Source organism: Panthera leo, chromosome B1, assembly GCF_018350215.1.
Source record: "Panthera leo isolate Ple1 chromosome B1, P.leo_Ple1_pat1.1, whole genome shotgun sequence".
NCBI classification, from domain to species: Eukaryota; Metazoa; Chordata; class Mammalia; order Carnivora; family Felidae; genus Panthera; species Panthera leo.
Genome location: NC_056682.1, coordinates 169574242 through 169601857, shown reverse-complemented (window position 1 = coordinate 169601857; position 27616 = coordinate 169574242). Strand labels below are relative to the sequence as shown.

General features: G+C 43.0%; 1 protein-coding gene across 3 annotated transcripts in view; it reads right to left on the bottom strand.

Annotated features, from left to right (window-relative positions):
• Nucleotides 1-19924, bottom strand: part of BEND4 (BEN domain containing 4) — a 38491-nt gene extending 18567 nt beyond the window's left edge. For 2 of the 3 annotated variants that reach the window (XM_042936491.1, XM_042936493.1), the window contains exons 1-3: nt 19360-19924; nt 13472-13609; nt 11416-11982 (exon numbers count right to left, since the gene is read on the bottom strand). In XM_042936491.1, the coding sequence (XP_042792425.1) occupies nt 11416-11982; nt 13472-13609; nt 19360-19846 (1192 nt within the window). In that variant the 5' untranslated portion in view covers nt 19847-19924. The remainder of the gene's footprint in view (nt 1-11415; nt 11983-13471; nt 13610-19359) is intronic. The other variant, XM_042936492.1, reaches the window with a different exon arrangement.
• Nucleotides 19925-27616: the final 7692 nt, after the last annotated feature.

Sequence of the window (27616 nt, the reverse complement as noted above, 5' to 3'; positions counted from 1 at the left end):
GCTGTACACGTCACTGCTTTGCCAAGTGACGCATGCAAGGTGTTACTCTGGATTTATTTGGGAAGTCTTTTTTTTTTTTAATAAATTTTTTTTAATGTTTATTTATTATTGAGAGGCAGAGAGACACAGAGTGTGAGCAGGGGAGGGGTGGGGGGGAGGGGAGACACAGAATCCCAAGCAGGCTCCAAGCTCTGAGCTGTCAGCACAGAGTCTGACGCGAGGCTCGAACTCACGAACTGCAAAATCATGACCTGAGCCAAAGTCTGTTACCTAACCAACTGAGCCACCCAGGTGCCCCTATTTGGGAAGTCTTAGTAAAATTTGCAAATACTCATGGACTGATTAGGATTTGAATGAGACTTCTTTTGATCCTTTACCCATATTTTTTAGTCATTAAGATGTCTAAGAAAAAATGTTTAAATGAAACACTAAAATGCTTACAAAACTGAATATTCAGCATGACCTCAACCATGTTATGAATAATTATGTACATAAAGAGATTGAAAAGAAATAAACCAAAGTGTTAATAATAATTAAAAACGATTATATTTTAGTACCAAGATTAGGGTAGTTAACACTATCATCCTTGTAAAAACCAGTTTAAAAACATTTCTACAGTGGGCATGTATCATAATTTAAAAGTGGTTTGAAGAATGTCTACATAATTATTATCCCCCCCCCCCCCCACCCCTTCCTTTGCTATATATTATCTGCAGTGTTTGTACACAGCCCTGGAAAGGCTTGGAGGCCGACTCTCCCATCTCCTAGCAGTGCTAAGCTATGAGCAAGGCCAGATGATTCAAATGTTGGAAGAAAACAGAATTTCATGCTATTGGCTGTAGGGGGCAAGTGGGTCCTGTAGGTTGATATCTGGGCACAAGACTGAAGGCCAGGAAGACAAGACAAAGCTATTTAGCCAGTTATGAAAGAGAACTCAGTTGTTAAGTGTCTGATTCTTGGTGTCAGCTCAGGTCATGATCTTGCAATTTTGTGGGTTTGAACCCCATGTCAGGGTCCATGCTGACAGCATGGAGGCTGCTTGGGATTCTCTCTCTCTCCCTCTCTCTGCCCCTCCCCCCCTCGTGCTGTCTCTCTCAAAATAAATAAACGTAAAAAAAAAAAAAAAAAAGAAAGAAATAGCCACCAGGCATGATGCTGGGCCCTGAGTAACACCCTCCTCCAGCCCCTCCCTACTGCGCTCCTGGCCTTGACCCTCACAAGGCAGAGGCCTCCAGGCCCCTATCCAGCACAGGGCATGTCCCTGCTGTTACAGATTTGAAACATCACTCTCTGCTAGGGCTTTTTGGAGGGTTGCCTAGATTTATAATAGGGAAGGTGTAGAATCAAATGAAATATTTTTGGTGGAAAAAAAAAAAAAAGAAAGTCTGGAAAACAGAGATAGTTGTGTCTATTCAAAAGGGATGAAAGCGGAAGGAAACATTATCCTGACCCACAGCTACACCATGCTGCCTTCCCAGAGAAGCACCGGGCACTGAGAAGGCAATCGTGGAAAACCCCCTGTCCTCCTGCCCTGCTGTTGTGTCAATCTACAGTTTTGTGGACACACTGTGGAATTTCCCAGTGAGCACATGGGGCCCTCAGAGATGGGGAATAAGAGGCCTTTGCTTCCTTTGAGATTCCTGCAGTCCTGGCCAGACACTGCTCCTCTGGCCTCCAAGAGATGAGAGATGGGGTCAGGGCTTCCACCAAGAAAAGAGCAGCAGGATCCTCAAGAAGCTGATTATGCCCCAGACACCTCACATCCAACTGCCTCCTCACGCACGCTCTGAATTAAGCGAGTCATTCCCGTCGATGGAGAAGCTACCACCTCGGACCCACTGGGCAGGTTTCATGTATTTACTTATACGTTCTGCAAAAGAAAGGCACACGCACCTAGCAGGTTTAATGAGACAATAAATGAGGAACCAAAAACTGTAAAAGCTTCTATTAAAGGGAAGGGAGAATATAAAGGTACCCCAAATGTCCCTAGTTGTATCCTGATATTGAGAATTTCCACCCTCAGCCATGTAATAGCATTTTAATTTTTTTTAATGTTTATTTTTGAGAGAGAGAGAGAGAGAGAGAGCGAGCGAGCATGTGCACGTGAGGGAGGAGCAGAGAGGGAGGGAGACACAGATTCTGAAGCAGGCTCCAGACTCTGAGCTGTCAGCACAGAACCTGATGCAGGGCTCGAACCCACACACAGTGAGATCACACCTGAGCTGAAGCTTGATGCTTAACCAACTGAACCACCCAGGTGCTCACCACCACGTAACAGCATTTTAAAATGCATACCAGAGAATCCTAGAAAGAGCAAAAAACCTGAGAGGAAAAAAGCAAATTAGGAACATCTTTCATGTCAACAGATAAAGACTGAGGGAAACAGGTTACAAATACTCTGTTGGGTATCTAAGACATCCAGATGAATGTGCTACTCTCAAAAACAAACACACCCTCTAGCTTGGATGGCTTGATTTTGTCATGGCCGGTGTTAAGTTAGTTAAATCCACACAGACAGGGTCTTCAACACATTCTCAGTACTAGTATATAAGAGCTGATAAGAAGGCGTGAGAAGAATTGGTCCCAAAGTAATCCATGGGTACTTTTTTCCCCCTTAACGTACTGCCTCTGGCACTAGGAACTGTGTGATTCTGGGCAAGTTACTCAACCTCTCTTAGGCTCTGTTATCTCATCTGTAAAACCTGGACAATTGCCTACTGTATACAGTTACTGTAAAGTTTAAAATAATACATGTAAAGCAGAAAGCACCCAGTAGATACTGCCTAATGTAAGCTATTATTATTTTACGAGTAGGAGCCTGGTGAGTTCCTTAAAGGTTACTTCACTGACTGCTGACTTTGTTTTAAGGCTCTTCCAAGGAAAACTGTTCCAATTCTGTTTTTTTCCCCCCATATTAAGGGTGCTTGGGCTTGAGTACCCAATTTTCATTGCAGACCATTACGTTAAAATCTTGATCAGAGTAGAGTTTCTCTTCTTGTTTCTCAAGCATTTAATCTACTTTGCTGTATAATTGTTTTTAAAGACTTACAAAATACAACACCTGTGATTTTATAGGGAGATTGAAATTATTTACTGTCCTCTGATGACCATGCCATCTGTGCGATTATATCATCTTTAAGTGTCCTATTCACATTGTGTCTGTAAGGTAGAGGCACCTGAATTGTAAATATGAAGAAATAAACGAGCTTTAGAAAATACTCAGCCTTACAGATGCATGGTTATGCTTTTGATTATGACAATGTCCCATTTCTGTCTAATTTATTTATTTATTTATTGTTTAAATTTCTTTAATGTTTATTTATTTTTGAGAGAGAGACACAGAGCGTGAGTGGGGAAAGGGTGGAGAGGGAGACACAGAATTGAAAACAGGCTCCAGGCTCTGAGCTGTCAGCACAGAGTCCGACGCAGGTCTTGAACCCTCAAACCATGAGATCATGACCTGAGCCAAAGTCAGATGCCCAACTGGTTGAGCCACCCAGGTGCCCCCCCATCTCTGTCTAATTTAACTGATGAGGGTAGATGCCACAACATGCCTGACACTGGGCTAGGATTTAGGATACACAGATAATGTTGACTTCATCTCTGCCTTCAAGGAGCTCAGATGGCCAGCCTCTCTTCATATTGGGACACCAGGGAGAGATAGAAAGAGAAAAAACAAAAACACACAGTAAAAACTTCCCGATACTGACTTTCACAGACATATACACGATATATTATGGCAAGTGGTTAATTCTGCCTGGGAACAGGGAGGGGTAGAATTTGTTACAGAGGTGAGTGTCACCTGAACTGGAAGCTGAAGGATGAGTTGGAGTTTCTCAAGTGGGGAAAAGAAGAATATGTTCTTGAAATGGAAGGAACAGCAGGAGTAAGGGAAAACCAGAAGCAAGTATAAGGTTGCACAGGAATCACAACTGTCCAATGGGGTTGGAATACTTGGTGTATGGTGGGAGCTGAGAGTCTAGTCTCTAAAAATGGACAGGAAAAGATTCAGGTAGAAAGAGACCCCATGTGTCATACTGAGTGCTGGAATTTACTCTACAGACCAGGTGAAGCCTTTAGAGGCTTTTCAGCAGGGAGAGGCTGGAGTCTGGGAGTAGGTGAGTGGCTACTGCAGTAGTCCATGTTGAGATAGGCCCGGATGAAAACAGTGGGGAGAGGAGGAACCCATACTGATGTGTATCCAAAAGGCGGAATCCAAAGAGGAGACTGATAGGACACAGGGGAGAGACATGCGTAATGGATGGATTGGAGGTTTCTAACCTGGGTAACTGCATACTGACCTCTTTTTAAGGATACCACTTACAACTGGGGGCGCCCTGGGTGGCTCAGTTGGTTAAGCGTCTGATTTCAGCTCAGGTCATGATCTCATGGTTTGTGAGTCTGATCCCTGTGTTGGGCACTGTGCTGTCAGCTCAGAGCTTGAAGCCTGCTTCAGATTCTGTCTCCCTCTCTCTGCCTTTTCCCCACTCACACTGTCTCAAAAATAAATAAACATTTAAAAAAATTTAAAAAAATACCACTTACAATCTAAGAAAAACACTTAAAATTTCTGTATTACTAGGCACAGAACACTTTCCCTCTGTTTCTTTCTTTTTTAAAAAATGTTTACTTATTTTGAGAGAGAGAGATAGAGAGTGTGAGCGAGCAGGGGAGGGGCAGAGAAAAAGGGAGACAGAATCCCAAGCAGGCTTCAGCTGTCAGCGCAGAGCCTGATGCAGGGCTCGATCTCATGAACTGTGAGATCACAACCTGAGCCGAAACCAAGTCTCTGCCACCTAAGCAACTGTGCCACCCAGGCTCCCCTCCTCTCTCTGTTTTTAAAGTTGCTATTTATTGAGCACTTACTGGAAGAACTAATAGACATCCAACTGCTACTTAATGAACTTAATACTTCCAACATTCTAATAGTATTTTTTTTTTAAATTTTTGAATGTTTATTTATTTTTGAGAGGGAGACACAGAGCGTGAGCAGGGGAGGGGTAGAGAGAGGGGAGACACAGAATCTGAAGCAGGTTCCAGACTCCCAGCTGTCAGCACAGAGACCGACGCAGGGCTCGACCTCACAATCCGCGAGATCATGACCCGAGCCAAAGTCGGACGCTCAACCGACTGAGCCACCCAGGTGTATTATTGAGCCCCCTAATAGTATTATTAATTTCATGGTACAGAAAGAAACTGAGGTTCAGAATGGTTAAGTGATTTGCCAAAAATCACAGCTAACAAATAGCAGAAGCAGAAATCCAAACCCAGGTTTGACTCCAAACCCATTGTCTTTTATCATATTCTGTCTCTCTCAATCTCATGGCCACAGCAAGAGTTATGAGGACTTTTACCGATTTCTAAGTAAAAGAACTAAATCCTTTATACCTCTCTGTTCCTATCATTTGCTCTAAGTTTTTACTCAGGATATATTCACGGGTCTTCATCCTCCTTAGAACCCCCCACACTAAATGTGGACAATAGGCTTCTGAGGACTAGAAGCTGCCCTGAACATTCCTGCACAGGCACTTCTGGGCATGTGTAAGTGGGAGGCTGCCGAGAGGGCCCCAGGACATCCACAACGCACTCACTCCAGGGGCTTTTTACTGTTGTAAAATTATCCAAAAAACGGACATTACAGATTTATCTTTCTAAAATATTCTTAGAAAATGACAACTGTGGACTAATAGGATCAGTGGTGCATAATTCAAGGTGAGTTTTCTGGTTTGTACTCTTTTGAGTAAGTACAATCGACCCTCATTATTTGCAGAGCACATGTTTTCAAATTTGCCAACTTGCTAAAATGTATTTGTAACTGTCAAATCCATGTTTCCTGGTGCTCTAGCAGTCATCTGCGGACTTTTGCAGTTCACTGAAAACCTGGGTTGCACAATGCACACATTCCCAGCTAAGGCTGAACAAGGTTTAACACTTTGGCTGTTTGTTTCAGCTCACAGGGTAACAAGTGTTCTTCTCTTCACGTGCCATGTTTTTCATATTTTGTGCTTTTTCTTGGTGATTCTGCTGTTTAAAAGGTACCCCAAACACAGAGCTGAAGTGCGGTCTAGAGTTCCTAAGTTCAGGAAGGCTATGATGAGCCTTAGGGAGAAAATATGTATTAGATAAGCTTCATTCACGCATGAGTTATAGGGCTGTTGGCTGTGAGTTCAATGTTAATCTGACAACGCTAGATATTAAATAAAGTCTCTTTAGACAAAAACATACATAAAATAAGGTTATGTATTGATCAGTTGGTAAAAATGTGACTAAAGGTTCTCAGGAACATAGCTCTGTACTTTTCCTAGGGGTAACGCTTCGGTATTCGCTAATTCAGTCTTGACGGTGACTTTATAGAACATAACTACAATGAATAGTAAGAATCGACTGTATTTTTAGGGTGGAAGAGGGTAATACACTAGATCTAGAATCAAGAGACTTTGATTATAATCCTAGCTCTGCCACGGGGGCGCCTGGGTGGCTTCGTCAGTTAAGTGTCCAACTCTTGATTTCGGCTCAGGTCATGATCTCCAGGTTCGTGAGTTTGAGACCTGCACTGGGCTCTGTGCTGACAGTGTGGAGCTGCATGGGATTCCCTGTCTCACTCCCTCTCTGTCCCTCCCCTGCTCATGCTCCCTCTCTCTCTCAAAGTCAAATAAATAAACTTAAAAAAAATAATAATCCTAGCTCTGCCACAGACTTCACCTATCCAGGTTTCAACCTCTTTGCCTATAAAATAGGAATATTAATATTTGTTTGGAGTTATGAAGATAAATTGATAATTATAAATGTAGTTTTTAAAAAAGTAGAAAGTCCTTGGGGTGCCTGGGTGGCTCAGTCGGTTGAACATCTGACTTAGGATCACGTCATGATCTCACAGTTCATGGGTTTGAGCTTGTGTTGGGCTCTGTGCTGACAGTTCAGAGCCTGGAGCCTGCTTCAGATTCTGTCCCCCTCTCTCTCTGCCCCTCCCCTGCTTGTGCACGCATGCTTTATCTCTTTCAAAAATAAACATTCAAATAAAAAAGTAGAAAATTCTTTGATAACATTAATAGTGTACTTGTATCTGGCACTTAGAACATCCCAAGGTATTTTTAAAAAATGTTTACTTATTTTATTTTGAGAGACGAAAAGAGATAGCACAGGTGGGGGAGGAACAGAAAGAATCCCAATCAGGCTCCTTGCTGTCAGGGTAGAGCCCAATGTGGGGCTTGATCCAACAAACTGTTGAGATCATCTTAGCCAAAATCAAGAGTTGGCCGTCTAACCAGCTGAGCCATCCAGGCACCCCCAATCTCAAGGTGTTTTTAATATGTCACAATTATTTTACTTTGGAAGTTATTTTTTTTAATTACCATATTTTATGATCCTAAGACCCACATTTTTTTCATATTTTAAAATCTCTGAGCTTGTTCAAAGATGCAATTATGATTCACAGTGTTTTTTCCTTCTTTCTTAGTGGAACATAGAATATTGGCACATCTTGCATTCAATGGGTCTTAAATTAGATGACAAACAGTATTTTGTATCTATCCTCCCTTAGGAGTTCTCTCATCTTGTGTTGACTGTATGGTTTCTAAACAAGCATGCAGGGGGCACCTGGGTGGCTCAGTTGGTTAAGCATCTGATTTAGGCTCAGGTCATGACCTCGCAGTTTGTGAGTTTGAGTCCCACATTGGGCTCACTGCCGTCAGCCTGTCAGCATAGAGCCCATTTCAGATCCTCTGTCCCCCACTCTCTCTGCCCCTCCCCTGCTCGCGCTCTCCCAACAAACAAACATGCCAGCTCTAAACTGACACCCTCTCCAGTGAGAAGTTTTCCCAACATTTTCCTTCTTTTAATAACGTCTCAACTTTTTGTATTCCTGATCTAAATATCAATTCTTCTGTGGCTTTTTACTTTTAACCTATCTTTGCTTTCTTGCCTTTAAAAAATTAAACTTTTCAACTGACTTTCTTAATTTCTAGTGTGATCATCTAACACCAAAGAGTAAGTGCTAATGCTCTTTCCTTGGGATAAAATATTTAATCGCCTACATCTGCAAGTAACTGTGGACAGGAAGTCAGAGTATTATTCTCCAGAAGCCCATTGCTTGCATGTGGCTGATATTAATCAACAGGACTTTGTGGAGTGTTTTACAAATAAAACAGTTACCCAGCCCTCCCAGGTGGTGCTGGAGGTGCACCTTCCCCAAACTCTTCCTTCTTTAGAAAGGTCTGCACTTTCCCATCCTCTTTTATAGTTGCCCTTCCTAGATATGAATGCTTTATTTCAGGAAAATAAAGAAAAAGGAATCTCAAAATTACTCAATAGCACAACTCTGGAGTGGCAGAGAAGGAACTAAAACCAGGGTCTCAGCTCTGACCTGGGGCAGGTGTCCCTATCTTCTTGTTAACTTTATTTCCTCTGAATGCTTTGTGTCTTTTTGAAGTTTATTTTATTTTGAGAGAGAGCGAGCGTGCATGCATGCCCGGGAGAGGGGCACAGACAGAGAGGGAGAGACAGAATCCCAACGAGGCTCCACATTGTCAGCACAGAGCCCAACTCAGGGCACGAACCTACAAACCATGAGATCATGACCTAAGCTGAAATCGAGAGTCGGACATTTAATCGACTAAACCACCCAGGCGCCCTGAATGCTTTCTCCTTTGTACTCATCCATCCTGCTTGGCTGTAAATACAGTTATATCACAACATAAGGGTAATTTCCACTACAGGAAGGTCGCAGGTGCTTCCATGGAAATGCACTGCCCTCTGGAACAACAGAGGTCTTTTGAAGCCATTGGGAAACAGTGATGATACTTAAGGAAAATCCATCCCAAATTCCACAGGAGAGTTACTGCTTGCAAAATACTCTTGTTAGATGCAAAACCAGAGTGTACTACTTGCTGCACTTTTCTTCAAACGACTGTCTAAAAATTACAGATTTCCCCCACAAAATTAGTAGCTAATGGAGTGAAAGGTGGATTCTTAGGTGATCACTATCTGGTTTGCAAGTGACACGTTCAACTGGACACCCAATACTAAGGTGTCCCTAGGTAATGAGTACATGTGTTAAATAAGCTAATCTTTCTTCAATTTTACACTAAGTTTTATTTGTTCATAACTGACCAACTGATTTTTATTTACATAGTTGAGTTTTGGTATGAATTATAGCAATCATGGTTCTCCATATGAAATGGCTATTGATTCAAGTTTATGGAGGGGACTGTCAACAGAGCTGGAATGTTTGCACTAACAGTGGTGACCACACCCTAATTTCAACAAGTGTCCTTCAATACTGGACCATCAAGAAGGCTCAAGAAATTTCAGCATTTTCATCTTTCTGGAAATGGAAAAAGACGGTGATTAGTGGCAGGTCAGCAGTGAGTTAGTTATATCCACGACACAGCCCTTCCACCTGGCACAGTTTGGGAAATGGGAGGACTAAACCCCAAATTTGCTTGATATTTACCAAGGTCAAATATTTAGGACTGGGAATTAGACAATACCACTCTGGACTTCTGTGTCACCTGTCCCTGTGCTCTGAAACTCTTACCCACAGTTCTGAATGGCTGATGTAAGTATCTAAAATTGGCTGATCTCCAGGATAGTATTTTCTCCCCCAGAAAGGCAGAGAGGAGGGTGGGGAGTAAGATGGAAAACACCCCTTTGGGTCAGATCAAACCCATAATTAACTGACCATAATTTATGGAATTGTGAAAGCTGTAAAATCCCAGCATGTTAGCTACACCCCTCTCTTTCTCTGCCATGGAGAACCCAGTGGAACAATGGTTCCACTGTATTCTTTGAGCTCTACCCAGTGGCTCCTGTGGTCCCTGCCTTCCTAACTTGGGAAGACACCACGGCCCTTTTATCTAACCCCAATGCTCAACTGCAAAGAGAGAGAATGTTTTCTTACATTTTTTTAGTATTTATGAGAGAGAGTGAGAGAGAGACACACACAGTGCAAGTGGGGGAGGGCAGAGAGAGAGGGAGACACAGAATACAAAGCAGATTCCAGGCTCTGAGATGTCAGCACAGAGCCCAATGCGGGGCTTGAGTCCATGAGACAGGAGATCATGACCTGAGCCAAAGTCAGATGCTTAACCGAGTGAGCCACCCAGGCGCCCCAGAGAGAGAATGAATTTACTTCACCTCCTGCACACACGACTCCCCCACAACATGATTGCATTAAACCTAATTCCAAAATATTCTGAACCAAACCTCAGGTCTATTTGAGTAATGCTTTTAAATGAAAAGACAGAAAGAAAATAGATTTCTGATCTGGCAATTCTTAACACTTGTTTTTTGCTTCCTAAGGAAACTAATAAACAAATGGGTAATGTACTTCAATATTTCCTTATTTTTAAGTCAGTTGCCAAACTGGGCGGTTCAAAGACACTGAGTTAGGAAACGAACATACTTTCTACTTATATTTATGTATCGGCCTTTAAAATTTTTAACATGCTATATATGCTTTATTTTGAAATATACTTTACTAGTACACTAGGACATGTATGTAGTTAACCAAGAAGCGTGTACATTGGTGGATATGTTCTCAAAATTTTTTATCAGTGGGCTGCACGATTAAAAGGATTTGAAGATATTGCTCTAGCTAACGATCTCACTATCTTTTGTAAGCCACAGACGTGCAGGAATGAATTCAAAGGTATAAGCAAAATTGGTACCTTTTCAAATAGTAAAAAAAAAAATGGCTTTGCAACCCAGAGAAGATCTTGCCATAAAGATGACTTTACTATGCAGCAAATCTAATGTCTCTAAGAGGCAGGAAATGCCTGCTTTGCCAGGGGCACAAATAGTTTGAGATCTGCTTAATTACTGGTCTGTCTTTGATCTTTTCCTTTCAGTTTACAGTTGCTCATTTAACAGGCAGCTTGCATGCTAAAAAGAGAAGATACCTGTTGAAACTTAACAAGAATGGCAAGAAATTAATGGAACAGAAGAGACCACTTGTTCAGTACTACTCAAGTCCAACCACCGAAGGTATTAGTTCACTTTCATCTTTATTACTAATAAAATACATACAACAAAATCTTTAAAAATACAAAAGCCGCTTTTAAAAAAAGAGGGCTACATTTTGACGAAAACTCAGGCTCACGGTACTTGGCCTATTTCAATCTTATTGCACCACGTCTGGAATCTTTTTTATATGGACAGAGACATCTTTGAATAGGGCGGTGGTCTTCAGGCCTATATCTCTTAAGATTGGACTTAAACATAGAACAAGGCTAGTAGTTTATCCTGAAACTTCTGTGTGGTACTGGAAGGGTAAGGACACCCTGTGGATGCCTGTTTTTCAACTTTTTTACCTCACTGGCCAAAACCATACATATACATGCGTGTATGCACGCATGCACACAGAGACACCAGGAAGGAATGATCTGCAGTTAGCTTGCAAGGAATATGGCACAGTACCTGGGATGCTCTCTAATTTCCGTCTGAGCTCTTCATTTTCTTGTTGCAGTGAAATAACCTCCTGCTCCAGCTCTTGGCATCTAGGACAGTAGCCTTCCTCTTCCTCCTCCTCTTCCTCCTCGGGCAGTGTAGAAGAGGACGGGTGACCATGGGATTCGGATGTCGCCGGGGAGGTCCAGCCACCTAGTGTATGCACGGGGGAGGTTGACAGAGGATCCACGTCGGCCAGGTGGCCATACTCACTGACTGATGAGGTGTTTGGAGTTGGAAAGCTCCCCGAGAGCAGGTAATTTTGTAGGGAGTCAGTGAAAACCCTCAAAAAGGCAGAAGTTTGTTGTTTCCTTTGCATATATTGCATGTCTATGTCTACATTATCTGACGTCTGACTGTGGACCCCTTTCCCGACGTGACACTGTTCCTGTCTCTCAGTATAACTCGAGCCTTCCTGCTTGACACAAGAAATCATGGATTGAGAATGGTTGGAGTCCAGTAGTTTTCCTCCACAATTTAAGAGACTAAGAACTCGACTGCACTGCTGGGCAAAGGCATCCAAGATCATACGACTCTCTGAAACACATGAAAAAACACATCAGAGACGGACAGCCAAAGACAAGGGTAAGTAAGGTCCTCAATTTTGAGGTTAACATTCAAAAATGTTAAAATTATGTATTTCTACTCTCCATCCCAAACCAAGGTAACACAGTGAATGTACTTTTAGTAGGATGCATAGCTTCCTGTCATTCTGCAACCAGAGTGGTGTCTGAAGAGTCATTCCCAGTCCCTCATTCTGGGAAACGGCTGCACTGTGACTTTGGGCACCACAGAGAGATTTCCCTCTCTGTGGCATTAACTGGCCTGTACAAGTCTGAACTCACACCTTTGGCTTCATTAAGATCCTTACTCTAACGAATCGAGCCAGCTACCGCAGACTCAATTCCTCCTTGATAGGAGGGCTTACAGCAATCATTACTTCTATTTCTGGAGTGCCCTCATGCCCTTGCTATTAATCAGCTGATACAATCCCTGACGAGAGTACGTTGCTTCCAGATGCAAACTGGAGAAGAAAGATAAGTCTTTTTGAAGAGCTCACTAGACATCTAAAGTAAAACAAAGGATGGCCTATAAGGCAAAAGATGATGAGCCCAAAAGCAAAACTGTGTTATCCAACATCTGTGTTCACTATTCTTTCTCTTCATTTATCTGTGAACTTGGATTTCTTGTCAAGGCCAATATTTAGGCCAGTCCATACAAGTATCATGTGAAAAGCAGTAGTGCTTCTTCCATGAGCCTCTTCCATTAGATTGCCAAATCTTTTAAATGGCATGTGTCCAGACTGCTGGTTAGTTGACATAAATGTATTCTAAAGCATACTAATTGTCAATCAGTGAAAAATAAAAAGCAAATGGAAAACAATCAGTTCAACAACCAAAAACACCTCAAAAACTGTGCAAATGTGATTTAATTCTGTCAGTCTTGGGTCTTGAAAATTCACCCTAAATGCAAATATCACGAGGTGCAGCCTCTTCTTTCTGGACTACCATCCAGAATGGGCTATTTATAAATATACAGAGATACTTTATAGGGCTTGTATACAGCTATAGGATGCCTCTCATTTCATCTCTTCCCTATCCAGAATAATGGCAACAAACAAAATACTGTAGATTTTAGATGCCAGTAAGTATTTATGATAGAAATTTAACTAGCTACCTACTGTCTCTGAAAATGTTGGCTCTATCTTTTTCTCAGGGGAAAAAACTTTAAAAATGAAAAATGGTGAAATGTTTGAGGGCTTCTATGGGAACAACAAAATATTTACTGAATGCATGTGGGTCCTCTCATAAATATATAGATCTTCATTTGTAACACTGGACATTGCTTTGGCTGCATTCTGGGTAGGCTGAGAGTCCACGGGACTACTTTGCTCTTGCCATGGTGTTTTCTCATGCTTAGGAGCAGTACCACCCTTAGACATAGGGAGGGGGGCCCTGCCCTAATCATCCTCCTCCATCCCTTCCCCTCCCCATGGTAAGGTACCCAAGATCCAGGAATTCCTTACTTAAACTGCTTCGAGGGCCTGTGCTGGACTCTTCCCTGAGCCATTCTCCCAAGGACAGACCATGGTGCCAGAGCCTGGAAGTTTGGACGGGGGCATCCATTCGTGTGTATGTGAGGCTCCTCCTATTAGAAGATGAAGCTGGGGGTGGGGAGAGAAGGCCATGGGCTGGCTGAAAACTCCAAAGTCAGATCTGGTCATTAAGGTATATTTGTCAGGGGAGGTGGATGGAACATATTTTATTTAATAGTTTGTTAATTATTTAGATATATGGTATGTAGGCCTGCATCTGTACTCTTGTCCTAAATCCCACAAATATTAGGCACAGGCCTGTTTTTTACACAGTGATTTTGAGTGCTGAAGAAGAAAACCAGATGTCAGGCATAGTTTCAGGCTAGAATTGATTGATGGGCTGGGAACTTCACTGAAGCAGCAGCCAGGACAAAGTTCACTTGCTATACTAGAGAAAAGGGAGATGGATATAAGAAGTATCTTTTACACACCAAACAGTGGAATTGATGCCTCTGCCCCCTGCCAGATGGAAGGGAAGGACTGAGCCCCTGATTTAAACCAAAAGGTAATGGGGAAAGACTTTAAATATTTGGGTATTAATTCTTTACACTGACCAAAACCAAATAAACAAAGTAAACAGCTGAACCATAAAAGTGGGAAGCCTTAAGATGTTGCACAGTGGTCTTCATTTCCGGGTTTTTGTTCTTTTATTAGTAAAATCAAAGAATGTTATTGATCACGAATTTTCAATTCTAGCACACTGGCAGTTTTCATTCATTTTAATCCTATAATCCCATTCTAGACCTGAAGTTGTATTTACTGTTTGCATTTTAATCAGCATGGCCCTAACTGATTTACAGCCTATACACCTTTAACGTAACCTTGATGAAAGGAACAAAATATGCAAAGAAAGGCTAAAAGAGAAGTGGCTATAAAGAATTGCTCAAATATATTTGTTCAATGTCCTAAAGCACACTCAGTAGCTTTAATCATATTGATACATCACATTAGAGTATAGATTTTAAGGGAAAAAATCTGACTTAGGGACAAGCATGATTTGTTTTCTTAATTGAAGGATAAGCTTGTAATATGCTGAGAAAAAAATCATTATGTAATACACTACATTATGAAGATAATGTATTAAAGTGCACCCAGAGTATCAGAGAATAGCTACAACCATAAAACACTTCTTGCCTTCAGTTTTTACAAATGCTTCATTCTGGATTTGTTCTCAGAATTGATAGATGCAAAAATAACGACCATAAAAAGTTGAATTTCTCCTTTTTGGTATCTTAAAATATTTAAATACTGTTTTAACGTCAATACACGGAAAGATATGATGAACAATATTACTATTACACTCGGCAGAAAACAGCAAATCTTTCTACCTACTACATATTGCAGCCAGCAATACTTTAGCTTTCCAGACAGAATATAATTAGAAATGCAAGGACTGTGCAATGCTCATTATCGCTAAGAAATGGAGAAAAGTTCTGTTTTCATATGAACACAATTGAATGGTCACTGACCCATGATTCTTAATTGAGCAAAGTATGAACATGTATTTTGAAATTTTTTAACTGTTTTTTTTTTCCTAGTTACAGAATGCTCCACTCAAGAGATGGCAGGGAAGAACACCAACAGTTTACAAAGGGGCTTTAAAACTACCGACTTCATTCTTAACTTCTCTAAAATTAAACACCACAAAATATTCATACAGCACAACCACGAAGCACTATAAAGTGACCACTTGTAATTTATTTTGCTCTATTGCACAATCTGTTGGGATAGTATCATGTTGGAAATTTTGCCTAGTCTGATTCCAAAATCTGAACCCGTGATTACTTTTTTAATTAAAAAATTCATTTCTAGAAATTCTTCTGAATGTAAGTGGTTTAAGCCATCCTACATCTGATAAGTGAATAAGAAGAGGGATGGGAACTCGGCAATCAAACACAGGCGCCTTACTTTAATGTCCTTCTTTGTAAGTAAAGCCTTGAATGGAATTTGCCCATCACAGCACATACCCAAGAGTATTCTGTTACTATGAAGGAGATCACAGCCATCGAGATTAGTGGTAACCTTTTGATTTTAACCCAGCGGAGGGTGAAATATATTAATATTAAAAATGCAGAAGCAGAAAAAAATTTTTGTGACCTATTATCATGTATCCATACATTATATCTACCAAAAGGATTTCCAGCTAGTTCAAAATAGATGATTTCCTTAAAACATTAACATAACTTCTTAAGAGAAGACTTCAAGGCATAGAAAATAGAAGTTAGAAAATGAAAGCATCTTTGGAAGCATCACCCTTGTCTTAAATCAATGAACTATGTCTTAAAAAAAATGCCATCCAATTTTTTTTCATAATGGCAAACATCAAAACAGCAAAACAGGATGCAATTTTTCTAAATAAATAAATCAATGATGTGTCAAAAATTAACAGATGAGTTAATATACTTGGTGCTATCAAAACCAGATGGTGCTTCCTAATATTCATCCTGCTCAGTCAATCCCTGAATATTTTCTGGACCATCGGTATATAAAATAGGATGCTGCTATTTGTGATGGCAAACAAAAGCAATCATGCCTGCCAAGCACATACTATAACAGGCAGCATTTCAGCTCTGCTAGACAGAAAGTAATTAGAATGCTTTTAATGTCCAAAAGAATGATGCTGATAGGCTGCCACAGATGTGTAGATTTATGAATATTTATATGGTGGTTTATAGCTGACACTTTTATCAGTTGAAGAAGATAAAATATCTGCCTGACTCAAAAGCTTGACAGTCAGGTTAATAAAATCTCATTAAAGAGAATGACCTATGCAATTATATAGGATTTATTGTAATTCATTTTTGATTGTACTCTGCTTAAAGATGCAATTTCCCATTTCCTGATGCCAAATTTAGGCTGCATATCAAGATCTACGTGGGTTTTAACTCTAAGCCTCCCACAGAGGAAAAATACGCTTTTAAAACCATGGTATATTACCCCTTTTAAGGAAAATTATACTCTTCATGAGATTTTATAAGAATGCTGAAAAATCTATTTTTAATCACATTTCTCCTCTCAATGGTTTATGGCTTTTAATGGGAAATAAGATTCACTTCAACCTTTTCATCTTTTCACTGCCTTTATGCTGGACACTCAGTTTTATCTCTTCTGTCCTTGACTCATTTCATCACATCAATGTTTTGACTATTTTCAGTCTATTAGGTGGCCCTCGAGGTTACAGTAACACTTCTGTGAGGGTGCAACAAGCAACTTACCACCTCCTCCAGCCCCCTCCTCAATATGCTTAAGTGGTGTCTGTCTGTACACACATGCTCATTGGTTCAAAGTGGAACCACTAGTTCCTCAAAGAGCCAATCAGCTCTTAAGGTGACTGTCCCTCTGATGGCCACTCACATCTCTGTGCTGGGTTAAGAGATGGGTTTGTCCATCAATGATTAATATTATGACCACAATTCAGGATGTCTAGTACTATGGCCTTTTTTTTTTCTTTTTCCTGCCAGACCATTTTCTTCATTGCATGGAAGAAACCTACTATCCAATTCCCATTTTTCCAACAAGCAAATGGCATCCTGCCCTTGGTGCTATCAAGCTTACTCTTTATGACCTGAAAGAAACAAAGAAAGAAAGAAAGAAAGAACGAACGAAAGCAAGCAAGCAGCCTTTAAGAATAAAAGGTAATAAAAAATATAGGGAGTTTCAGGGGTATCAAACAAAGCCCCTTTTCACTCTTTTAGATTCAGTGATGTTGTGATTTCCACCTGGGGATGGAGACAAAATTAGCTAAGAAGAAACACTGAAAGAGTACATTTACAACAAGGTGAAAAAGGAAAACAATACCCACAAACTCCTTGTGAATGAAAGACAGCAAGGACACTGCCAGAGTAGGAAGGAGCATGGAAAGGACAGCAAGTGGCTGGTGCAGAAAAAAGAAACAATGCAGGAAAAATAGCAGGAAAAAGCAAGGTTAAAACTATGGATGAAAATGGCAATGAGGGAGCAGATTTATAGTGTATAAAAGGAAATAAAAGATTGAAAGACAGCAAAGACTAAAAGGAGAAAGCAAGATGAGATTAAAGACTGAACAGGCAGATAAAAAAGGGGAACCCTCCCCCCCTCCCCTAGTAAACATGGTGGAACTAAGGTTATGCAAGGGAGTAAACAAATACAGAACATGGGAAAAGAACCCAAACTGCTGAGAAAGAACATAAAAAAAGATAAAGATTAAGCAGAACTAGGGAATAAACACGGGCATGAACTAAAAGTAGTATAAATAAGACTCCAAACCCAGAGAGAAAGAACACAAACCTACTACTAAGAAGGGGAGAACACAGAAGAAAAATGAGAAAAATGGAAGTGGATGGGTAGCCTAACAATGAATATAAAAACACAAGAGAATATTGGGTCAAGGGCAACTGAAAATAAAAAACCCACCCCACCAACAATAAGACACCTACACAAGAACCCCACTCAAAGCCGACAAACACCTCCAAATCAGTGAGACATGTGACAGAACAGGAAGTCTTCACTATTACCTGTAATCAGATTTTCTTTCTCAAAACCAATCCCTCATGTGTCAAAATATTGACAAACAACATAACATTAGCATAGGCGTCTACAACTCATTTAGAGACAATGCTCACATTTTCATTAGGACAAAAGCCTTGGACTCACCGATATGCAGAATTTGGGGGGTTCTAAAATACCAAAAAAGGCCTGAGCAGGAACTTTTAGTTCTGATAAGCGAGATAAACGCGGAGGGCCCTTGGGCCAGGCCCCCAGGCTACGGCTTTTCTACCAGCCCACCTCCCGTAGCTTAACCCGCAGGAGAGCTGGCTTTTTCCAGGGGACCTCCTGCAGCCTCCCGGTGGAGAGGCATTTCTTCAGGGGCAGGACAGATGCTCGGGAGGCTCGCGATCCCGGGGTGCAGCCCCCACCCTCCTGGTGGGGAAGGGGTATGAGCGGCGGGCCCCGAGAGCCCGGGTTGGGGGTGGGGGAATCTTCTGGGCTGGGGGGAGGGGCGGGACGTCTCCTTCCCTAAAGTCCGCTACAGGGGGCGAGCGTCAGGTCCACCCGCGTGGCTGGTGCAGAGGAACCCGCTGTCTGACACGGTTTGGGACTCTGGGGTGGGTGGGGAAAGAGGGGCAGAGGGAGCAGACAGCGCGCGCATGAGAAACACAAGCGCACAGAAAAAAAAAAAAAAAAAAAAAAAAAAAAGAACACAAGAGCCAGCCGAGTGGACCGCGACAGAGTAATAGTGCACCAAAGAGGTGGTTAAAAAGATAATCAGAAGGCCAGGAAAGAGAGAGAGAAGGAAAAACAAGAAGAGAAGAAAGAGAGGTAAATGAAGAAGTGGAAGGAAAAAAAAACAGCCGAGGATAAAGGGAAGGAGTCCCCGAGCGCCGCCAGAGCAGCCCCAGCCTCTCCGGGAGCGGCCGTGGCGGTCACCCTGGGGTGTCCGGCGCGCGGCCTCGGCGCCAAGCCTGCTTCTCTGACCCCCGCCCGAAAGACCCCTGCCGCCGACCGCCACAGCCCGGCTTCCTGGGCGCCAAGCCGCAACCGAGCGCGGAGCCACCTGTTAGGAGGCGCGCGCGCCGTCGGAAGCTCCGCACGCGGCGGCGGCGGGGAATCCTCTAGAAGTTGCTGCCCGCGCGTGGAGGCCTCAGGGGTGCGCTCGGACGCCCGACTCTCTCTCGGCCCGGACTGCACTCGCCCCTCTCCACCTCTCCGCTCTCCCCTCACGACCCTCCCGCCAGTCCGGCGCGCGGAAAAGGTGTCCGCCATGCCCAGCTTCTGGCTCCCGGGCCCCCACCCCTCCCCGCGGCCGAGCGGGAAGGAAAGTTGCGCCCAGGAGTTGGTACCTGCGCTGAGCTCCAGGCTGGCGCCGTCGCTGCCCGCGCTGCTGCTGCCCGCGGCGGCCGCCGGGCCCGGGCCATACCTGACGACGGCGGCGAAGGACGAGGATGATGAGGCGGCGGGGGACGCCGGCGGCGGCGCCGGAGTCCTCAGGTGGCCCTGGGACGCGGCGGGCGTGCACGATGGAGACGACGACGACGCGGCGGCGGCTGCCCGGCCGGGCCCGGCGGGGTAGGTGCTCTGCGCCTGGAACTGCTGCGGCGGCGGCGGCTCGCTGCTGCTGATGGAGACGGCGGCGTGCGGCGCGAAAGGCGGCGGGGGCGGCGGCGGCGGCCGGACGTGCGGCAGCTCCACCAGGGTGGGTCTGTCGTAGCGCTTGGCCAGCGCCGGTCTCTTGCTGGGGAACGTCTTGAGGACGCTGTAGGGGCTGCGCTGCTTGTAGATTTTGGGGACGCTGGGCCCCTCCTCCGCCGGCTGCATCTCCTCCTCCATCCTGCGCCTCGGGGCCGGTCCCCGGTCGCACGCCCCCTCCCCGCCGGGCGCCGGGCTCCGAGGGTGCCTCCGCCTCCCGCCCGCCGGCTCTGCCCGAGTACGCGCGTGTGGGAGGGTGTGTGCCTGTGCCTGGGCCGCCGCCGCCGCCGCCACTGCCGCCTGTCGCTGAGGCTGGCATAGCTGAGCCCCCGCGCGGGGGGCTGCCGCCCGAGCGCTGATTGACAGGCCGCCTCGCCAATGCCTGGAGGGAGAAAGGAGGTAAAGAGCAAGTGTTTAGGGTAATATCTGCTAATGATAATGGGGGCGGGGGCGGGGCTTGGCGCCGCCGCCGCCGCCCGTGGGGTCCGCGCGCCGGGTGTGCGCCTCCGACGGGGGGAGGGAGGGGGAAAGCCGGATCCCGAGGGCGCGCGGGTAAACAGGGCGAGGTTCCGGCCAGCGCGAGACTTTGGAGCCCCACGTGCAGACTTGAGGCTTCTGCCGTTGCGGGCGGGGTTAACCTTCGGAAATGAGCCCCTGGCGCCCCCTACGTGACCCCAAACTCTCGGGGTTGCACAGAGGGGCTGGTAGTAGTTGGGGCGGGGCGTGTGTCCTTTGGGAAGGTATCCCCACAGCCAGTTGTTCTGCCCACGGGGAATTGCTCCCCCAATCTTCTGTAAAGAACATCTTGAAGGTCCTGATCCATGGTCGCTGCGCGTTGTTTGCACTTCTCTGCGTCTGCCCACATGGTCTTTGAGCTCATGCATATCACAAGGGCGCACAGGGCGTCGGACTTTTACGTTATTTTATTAATTTCCCATAGGAGCCCCGAAAGTGTGTAACAGAATCATTTACTCCATTCTGCAGATGAGTAAACCGAGGCTCGCGAGGTAATTGCCCAAAGCCAGACACTCAGGGAGTGTGTAGTCGAGTGCAGAGATGCATCCAGATCATTTGAATTCATATCCTCACTCCTTCTCATAGCACGTAGACTGTCTGTGCAATTGAGGGAAAAATATGACCAGATACCTCCCTTTGGGATGGTGATTAGATACTTTCAACAATGTCATTTGATATATACGTAAATGTGCTTGTAGAACCAAGGCGGTGTGAGACCTTGCCTCCTGCATCGCCCACTGCATCTGGGGCCACCAGGCCAATGTTTCTGGAAGACACACAATTTCAGTAATTATTTGAATGAGAGAAGAGCCTCTGTGGTCTGGAGGAGGATCCCCATGGAGTAGCGCTGTCTTCAAATCTAGAGGAGTGTCCTGGCCTCTCCCAGAGGCTCCTTGGAGCAAATCAGCCTTCCACTAGGTCAGCTCCAATGCCAGCATACTCCTTCCCAGGAACATTGGTTGCCAGCCGTCAGTCTTCATTTTCCAGGTTTAGGATTCAGGGTGCATCTCCTCTCTGATATATGACTCCCCTCTCTCCACTCTGAAGTTAACATTTCTTTTCAGTTTTCCTTTTAATCTTGGGAAAGTGACCCATTTTCTTCTGTGGGTTCAGGTCTTTTCCTCTTATTTCCCATATCTCCCTTCCCTTAGAAGCCTTCTCTCCGTTGGTTCAGCCTCTGTGTTCCTCCACCTAGGATAGTCTCCCTTTCTCCTGCAACCTCCTCAGATCATGCTGTGGGTACCCCCCCTTCCATTTATTAGAGATGAAATAAATAATGCCATAAATAAAAGTATTTGGGAGTCCAGGAACTGTCAGGGCTGATTAGGGCATAGAGGACATTTTCTTTCTCATTATGCAAAAGCATTTCATGGGGAAATAAAAGAGGTTTCATTGTAACTCATGCATGTCATATTTCAAGGAATTCAAGATATTAATCATATTTAACATTATTTGCAACGTTTCTCCCTGGCTTCTGAAAACTGCTAAATGAGGACACGTGGATCACTAGGAAAAAAGGAGACAAGCATGAGAGGGACAGTTAAGAAATAATGAAATGCTGGTAAAAGACAGGGAGAGAGAATGAGATGCCAAAGAGATGTCTCTTAGGCACATAAGTGAGAAATGGGGGAGCTGCTTCTGAGACGTGAGACAGCTGAAATTGAATGATATACTGGAGGAAATAAATGATAACAAACCTTCCCACACTTTTCTTTCTATAAAGCAGTTCTGAATTTTGCATCGAAATGTTTCCCTCCCACTTTACTCCCAGATAATTTGCCAATAAGCTGTGGCTTTTGAAAAGCAATTGGGGTAGTGGCAGTGTGTGTGTGAGGTGGCTTCAAGGGGAGAGATTCTTGAGTCCTTCTACTGAAGAAGTAATTTCCTATGCCTGAGAGCTTTCTCTTTTGCTTATGTATTTTTTGTTTGTATCATCCTCACCACTTAAACACCTTAAGAGACTGGGAACAGTATTTCTGTTGTCATATTTTCCCAACTAAAAGGACCTACTTTCCTATATGTCAAAAAGTGGTCATTTCTGTAAAAGTAAATGCCAAAATTAGTGATCCAGCTTTAAAAGAAAAGGTGGGGGGAAGGCTCCTAGTGGAAAAATATTGGAAATTTAAAAATGATCAACTTTCAGGTCTTCATGCTAACAGTTGAGTCCATAGATAAATGAAGCGCTTTATAATCACTCTTGAGAAAATAAAATAGGCATTTTTTCCAACTGTATAGTTGAACTCAATTTTAAAATTGTAACTGGCCACTAATCCCTGCCTGGGCTTGTACTTAGTTGAGTATCGGACATAAGTAATGTATTGAAGTGTTTATAAAATCACTGGTAGCACTTTGTAAGCATCTTTCTGTAAGTTATAGTCTAAATTATCAGATGGTGACTTTGCTGATATCTTCTCTTTAGGGTCTCATAGGGGCTGATAGGATGGTAATTACACCTATGCTTTAAATCTCTTTAGATATTTACTCTTATCTCAAAAAAAAAAAAAAGGTAGTGAACTTTTAAAAGCCAAGTGGCTATTTATGGACAGGGTGATTTTTGATTGGCAGCATGTCAATTCCTTGAGCCATCCAGAATATAGCTTTTAAGTAATAAGCCAGCCATGGGAAATGCTTTTTATTGCACCAATTTCAATGATATTTAATGAGCTTCTGATTGACTGTTTGATCTCCCAATGTTTTGTGCTACTTTTAATTCATTTCGTATAATAGAAAAAAAAAGTAATTGGAATAAAATTTTGTGACAAGATAATGACCTTCCACTTTGAAATTAAATGTCTGATTAGCTTCAACATTTTAATGCGGAGATGATATTGCGGCAGGAATAGGAGTGTGCACACCATCGTTTGGTGGAAAATGTCTGAGGATTACTTTGCTTTTCCCGCTGCATGACAGAAAGGGTGTAGTAGCCACAGAATCCAAGGCTTGTAGTACTAGAAGAGCCCTTCAGGCTCCTTTATTCTTGTGACCGAGCCTATGCCTATGGTTTTGCTATGACATTCCCAAGTGGTTGTACAAATCCTGCCTACATACTTCCAGTGATACCTGAATACCTCACTACTTCCAGAAGCATCATTCACCCAAGGATTGTTTGGTTGTTGTTGTTGTTGTTTTTAGGTAAGCTCTTTGTCCAATGTGGGGCTTGAAGTCATGACCCCATGATTATATGCTCTACTGACTGAGTCAGCCAGGTGCCCTTCACCCAAGGATTTATTCAACAAATATTTTTTGAATGCCTACTATGTGCTAGATACCTTTCTAAGCATTGGGGGATATAATGGAACCAGATTCCAAGATCCTACTATTATGGAATTTGGGTGGGCAGGTAATAAATAAACTGGAAACTAACCAAACAATGTTAACATATCACATTTACATAATATAATAAATACATAAATGTATATGCTTATATGATTACTTTACTAATATTAATATAATATAAAAAGCATATGTAATAATAGCACAATTATTGACAGTATTTCAGAAATAATTGTGATAAAAAAATAGGATGGGTATGTTACTTTTGATAGAACAGTGTGTGTGAGAAGATCTTTCTGAGGTGGAACAGTTGAGCTGAGAGTTTACTCAAGAAAAAAAGCCATCCATGAAAAGAGCCGTCCGGGCTCAGGGACAGCAGGTGCAGGGACCATAAGGTAGGAACAAGTTTGATGTTCTCATGGAGCTGAAGCAAGGGCAAGTAGTTGGAGTGTCCTGGCATGGGGCAGAGTGAGGAGGTGAGGCCCTGGGACAAACCGGGCCCAGGCTTGGCCATGTTTTGTGCACCTTGGAAAATGTTTGACATTCATTTTATTTGTGTGTTTGTTTGTTTATTATTTAAAGAAAAAGTTTTATTGGGGCGCCTGGTCGGTTGAGTGTCCGACTTCAGCTCAGGTCACGATCTCACGGTCCGTGAGTTCGAGCCCCGCGTCGGGCTCTGGGCCGATGGCCCAGAGCCTGGAACCTGCTTCCGATTCTGTGTCTCCCTCTCTCTCTGCTCCTCCCCCGTTCATGCTCTGTCTCTCTCTGTCTCAAAAAATAAATAAACGTTAAAAAAAATTAAAAAAAAAAGTTTTATTTATTTTTGAGAGAGACAGAGACAGTGTGAGCAGGTGAGGAGCAGAGAGAGAGAGGGAGAGAGAGAATCCCAAGCAGGCTCCTCACTCTCAGGACAGAGCTTGATGCAGGGCTCAAACTCATGAAACTGTGAGATCATGGCTCAAGCTGAAACCAAGAGTCGGATGCTTAATTGACTGAGCCACCCAGGCGCCCCTGGCATTCATTTTAACTGCAACAGGAAGCTTGGGAGGGGTAAAGCTGGGGAGTGACACCACCTGATTTATGTTCTTAAAAGATAATTTTCAGAAAAAGTAAAATTATGATTCTCATACAGACAAAAAAAAAAATGAACAGATGTTAAAGATTTTCTTTAACTTGTTCAATGCCCTCATAGTATTCAAAGGAAAAGTCAAGACACAGATTGATATGGAATAAGGCAATGTTGAATTGAATGTGTAAATGGTTTTAACATGTGTAAACTCGTGTTTCCATGGAGGGGGCGTGCAGGTGAGAGGGGAAGGGAACCTTTACCAGACAGGACGGTTTGCATGTCTATCAGTTATCTAAACTTTCAAAGGTGTAAAAATAGTTCAAAGACAATGAAAGAATAGAATCAGGTAACTGGGAAGGATGTGCTATACGTAGACAATGCAGACTTTTTCCCCAGAACACAATGTCTTTTCTACAGTTTTTTTTAAGTAAACTTTTTGTTTGAAAATAATTGCACATTCACAAGGAAGTTGCAAAGACAGGTCAGAGAGGTCCCGGGTACCTTTCATCTATTTCCTCCAATGGGCACTTTTCATGTAACTGTAGTTATATGAATAGAGCCATGCAATATGTGATCTTTTGAGACTTTCTGCTTAGTTTAATGCCCTTGAGATCACTCCATGTTGTGTGTATCAGTAGTTTGTTCCATTTTATTGCCAAGTAGTATTCCATAGCAGGGATGTCTCTCCGTTTGTTTAACCATTTGCCTACATACAAACCGTGCCTACATTTGTAGGACATTCTCATTGTTTTCAGTTTGGGACTGTTACAAACAAGGCGGTTCTGAAAAGCCACATACAGGTGTTTGTGTGGATGTAAACTTTATTTTGGGGGGAGTAAATGTCCAGGAGTGGATTGCTGTACAATGTTTTAGAAGATTCATTCTGCTTTGTGGACAGTGGACTGTAGAGAATCAGATTGGCAGCAGGAAGACAATTTATTTTCCCAACAGCAACTGAGTGACCCTTTTAAAATATAATCATGTCTCTCCACTGCCCTTTATTGTCTTTCTCCTCCATAGAGTAAAACCCAGAGTCTGTGCAATTGCTTTCTTAAGACTTGTCACGATCCACAACCATCCACCGCCTCTTGGACCTCAATCTTTCTTTCCTCCCCCTCCATCACTCTACTCCAGTCTGACTGGTCTTGAAGAGGCCCTAATGTCCTGTCCAGATTCTTCTGCTTCAAATATTTCTTCTGCTTCAAGTATTCTTTCCCCAGATATCTGCATCAGTCCCTAGCCTATCTCTTAGCTCTGGCATCTCTTTTTCAGTGAGGGCCTCGCTGATCACTCTATTTATATTGCAACTGGGCCCTCCACCCATGCTCCCCATCTCCTTTCCCATCTAGTACCTAGCGCCATATGTCATGTTGTATGTGGTACTTGTAAGTTGCTTGTTTCCCCTGTGCAGAATGCAGACTCCTTTAGGTCAGGGGTTTCTGTTCTGCTCCCTACTGAGTCCTCAGCATTTTTATGTGTTCTACTCCCTGCTGAGTCCTCAGCATCGTGCCTAGCACAGATTAGAGGCTTGACACATATCTGCTGAGTGCATGAATGACTTTAGGAGGCTCTGGTAGTAACTCCGATGGGAGCGGAGATGAGTTGGACTGGTGCAGCAGCAGTGAGGATGAAAGAAAGGTACATGGATACAGAACATATTCAAGAGGGGGTCTGTTCTATTTTATGCAGCTCTGGGTCATGAAATGGTGTTCCTTACCTTGAACCCAAATTTGCTTCTTCCAACTGCTGGCCCTCGGGCTATTCAGAGGAAGTTCAGTCCCCTCCCCTTCCTTCATATGACAGCTTCTAGGACCTTTTTAGAACAGATACATTCTTTTTAAAGAGTAGAAAAGAACAGCCACCTTTGATCTAATTACTATTTTTCTCACTAACAGGATTCCATATATTTATTAGGACTGTTTTAGTAGCCAGTGACAGAAACCCAATGCAAATGGATTAAGCATAAAAATGCTTATGGCTCACATGATCCTGAAGACTGTATATATTTATATGTATATGTATATACATATACATGTATTGGGTATAGAATAGGCATCAATCCTTCTCTGCTGTTATTAGGAAGGATCTCTCTCTCCATTTCTCTCCTCTGATTTTCCTTGTGTTTTTTTCATTCTCTGGCAGGCTCTTCCCTTGTAGTGTTCATCTAGCTACCAGCAGTTGTCAACTGTGTGGAAAGAGAGCACCAGTTTCCCATTGGCTCCATCAAAGGAATTGGCCATCATTGTCTAATTATGTCAGGTTAATGGGTTAGTTTATTTATTCATTGACCCATTCACTGTTACAATATGTTAGGGCTATTTCGCATAAAGTGAAGAGAACTAAAGAACAAGGAATTGAAGAAATTTCCCAAAGTCACAAAGCAGGTCATTGGAGGATTTAATTTAAGTCAAGGTTCTTCTATTTAATCAAAGTAGCAAGCATACCTGGTCAAACTTAGTAAATTTAATATTTTATTCTCCATTCTTCACTTTCCTCCAATTTTTAGAAGAACATTTCTCCCAAAGAGCTGAAAGAACCCTGGGCAGAAGTTTGAGCTTGAGATATTTATGAGAACAAAGTTGGATATTAAAGCCAGGAGGGAAAATGGTGGAAAGAAAAAAGTCATTAAGAGAAAGTTGAGGAGATGTGGTAACAAGAAGTCAGAGATGCGTTCAGGTTCTTAGTGGAGTTAGCAGCCTCCACCAGCAAGATGCATTCTGCCCTCTCTTAATTTCTTTGTATGACTATTGTATTGCAATAGGACAGAATGAGTTCACAATGTTAATTAGTGTTTAACCCCACATCTTATTCCAAAGTACCCCAGAAGGACCAGCTTCCATGAAGAAGGTTCTGAAATGAGCCAATGAAATACAGTCTCAAATAAGGGCAACTTGAGGTTTCCTAACATCCCATGTTATACAGTTTACTGGGCTTTCTATAAATTAATCCATGCCAAATGTCCCTAACCAAGAAAGCAATTGGATTTGACTGATGCACTGGTTGCTTGGAGTATTTCATGGTTTGCTAACAAAGCTTCTGTTAGTACCCATTTC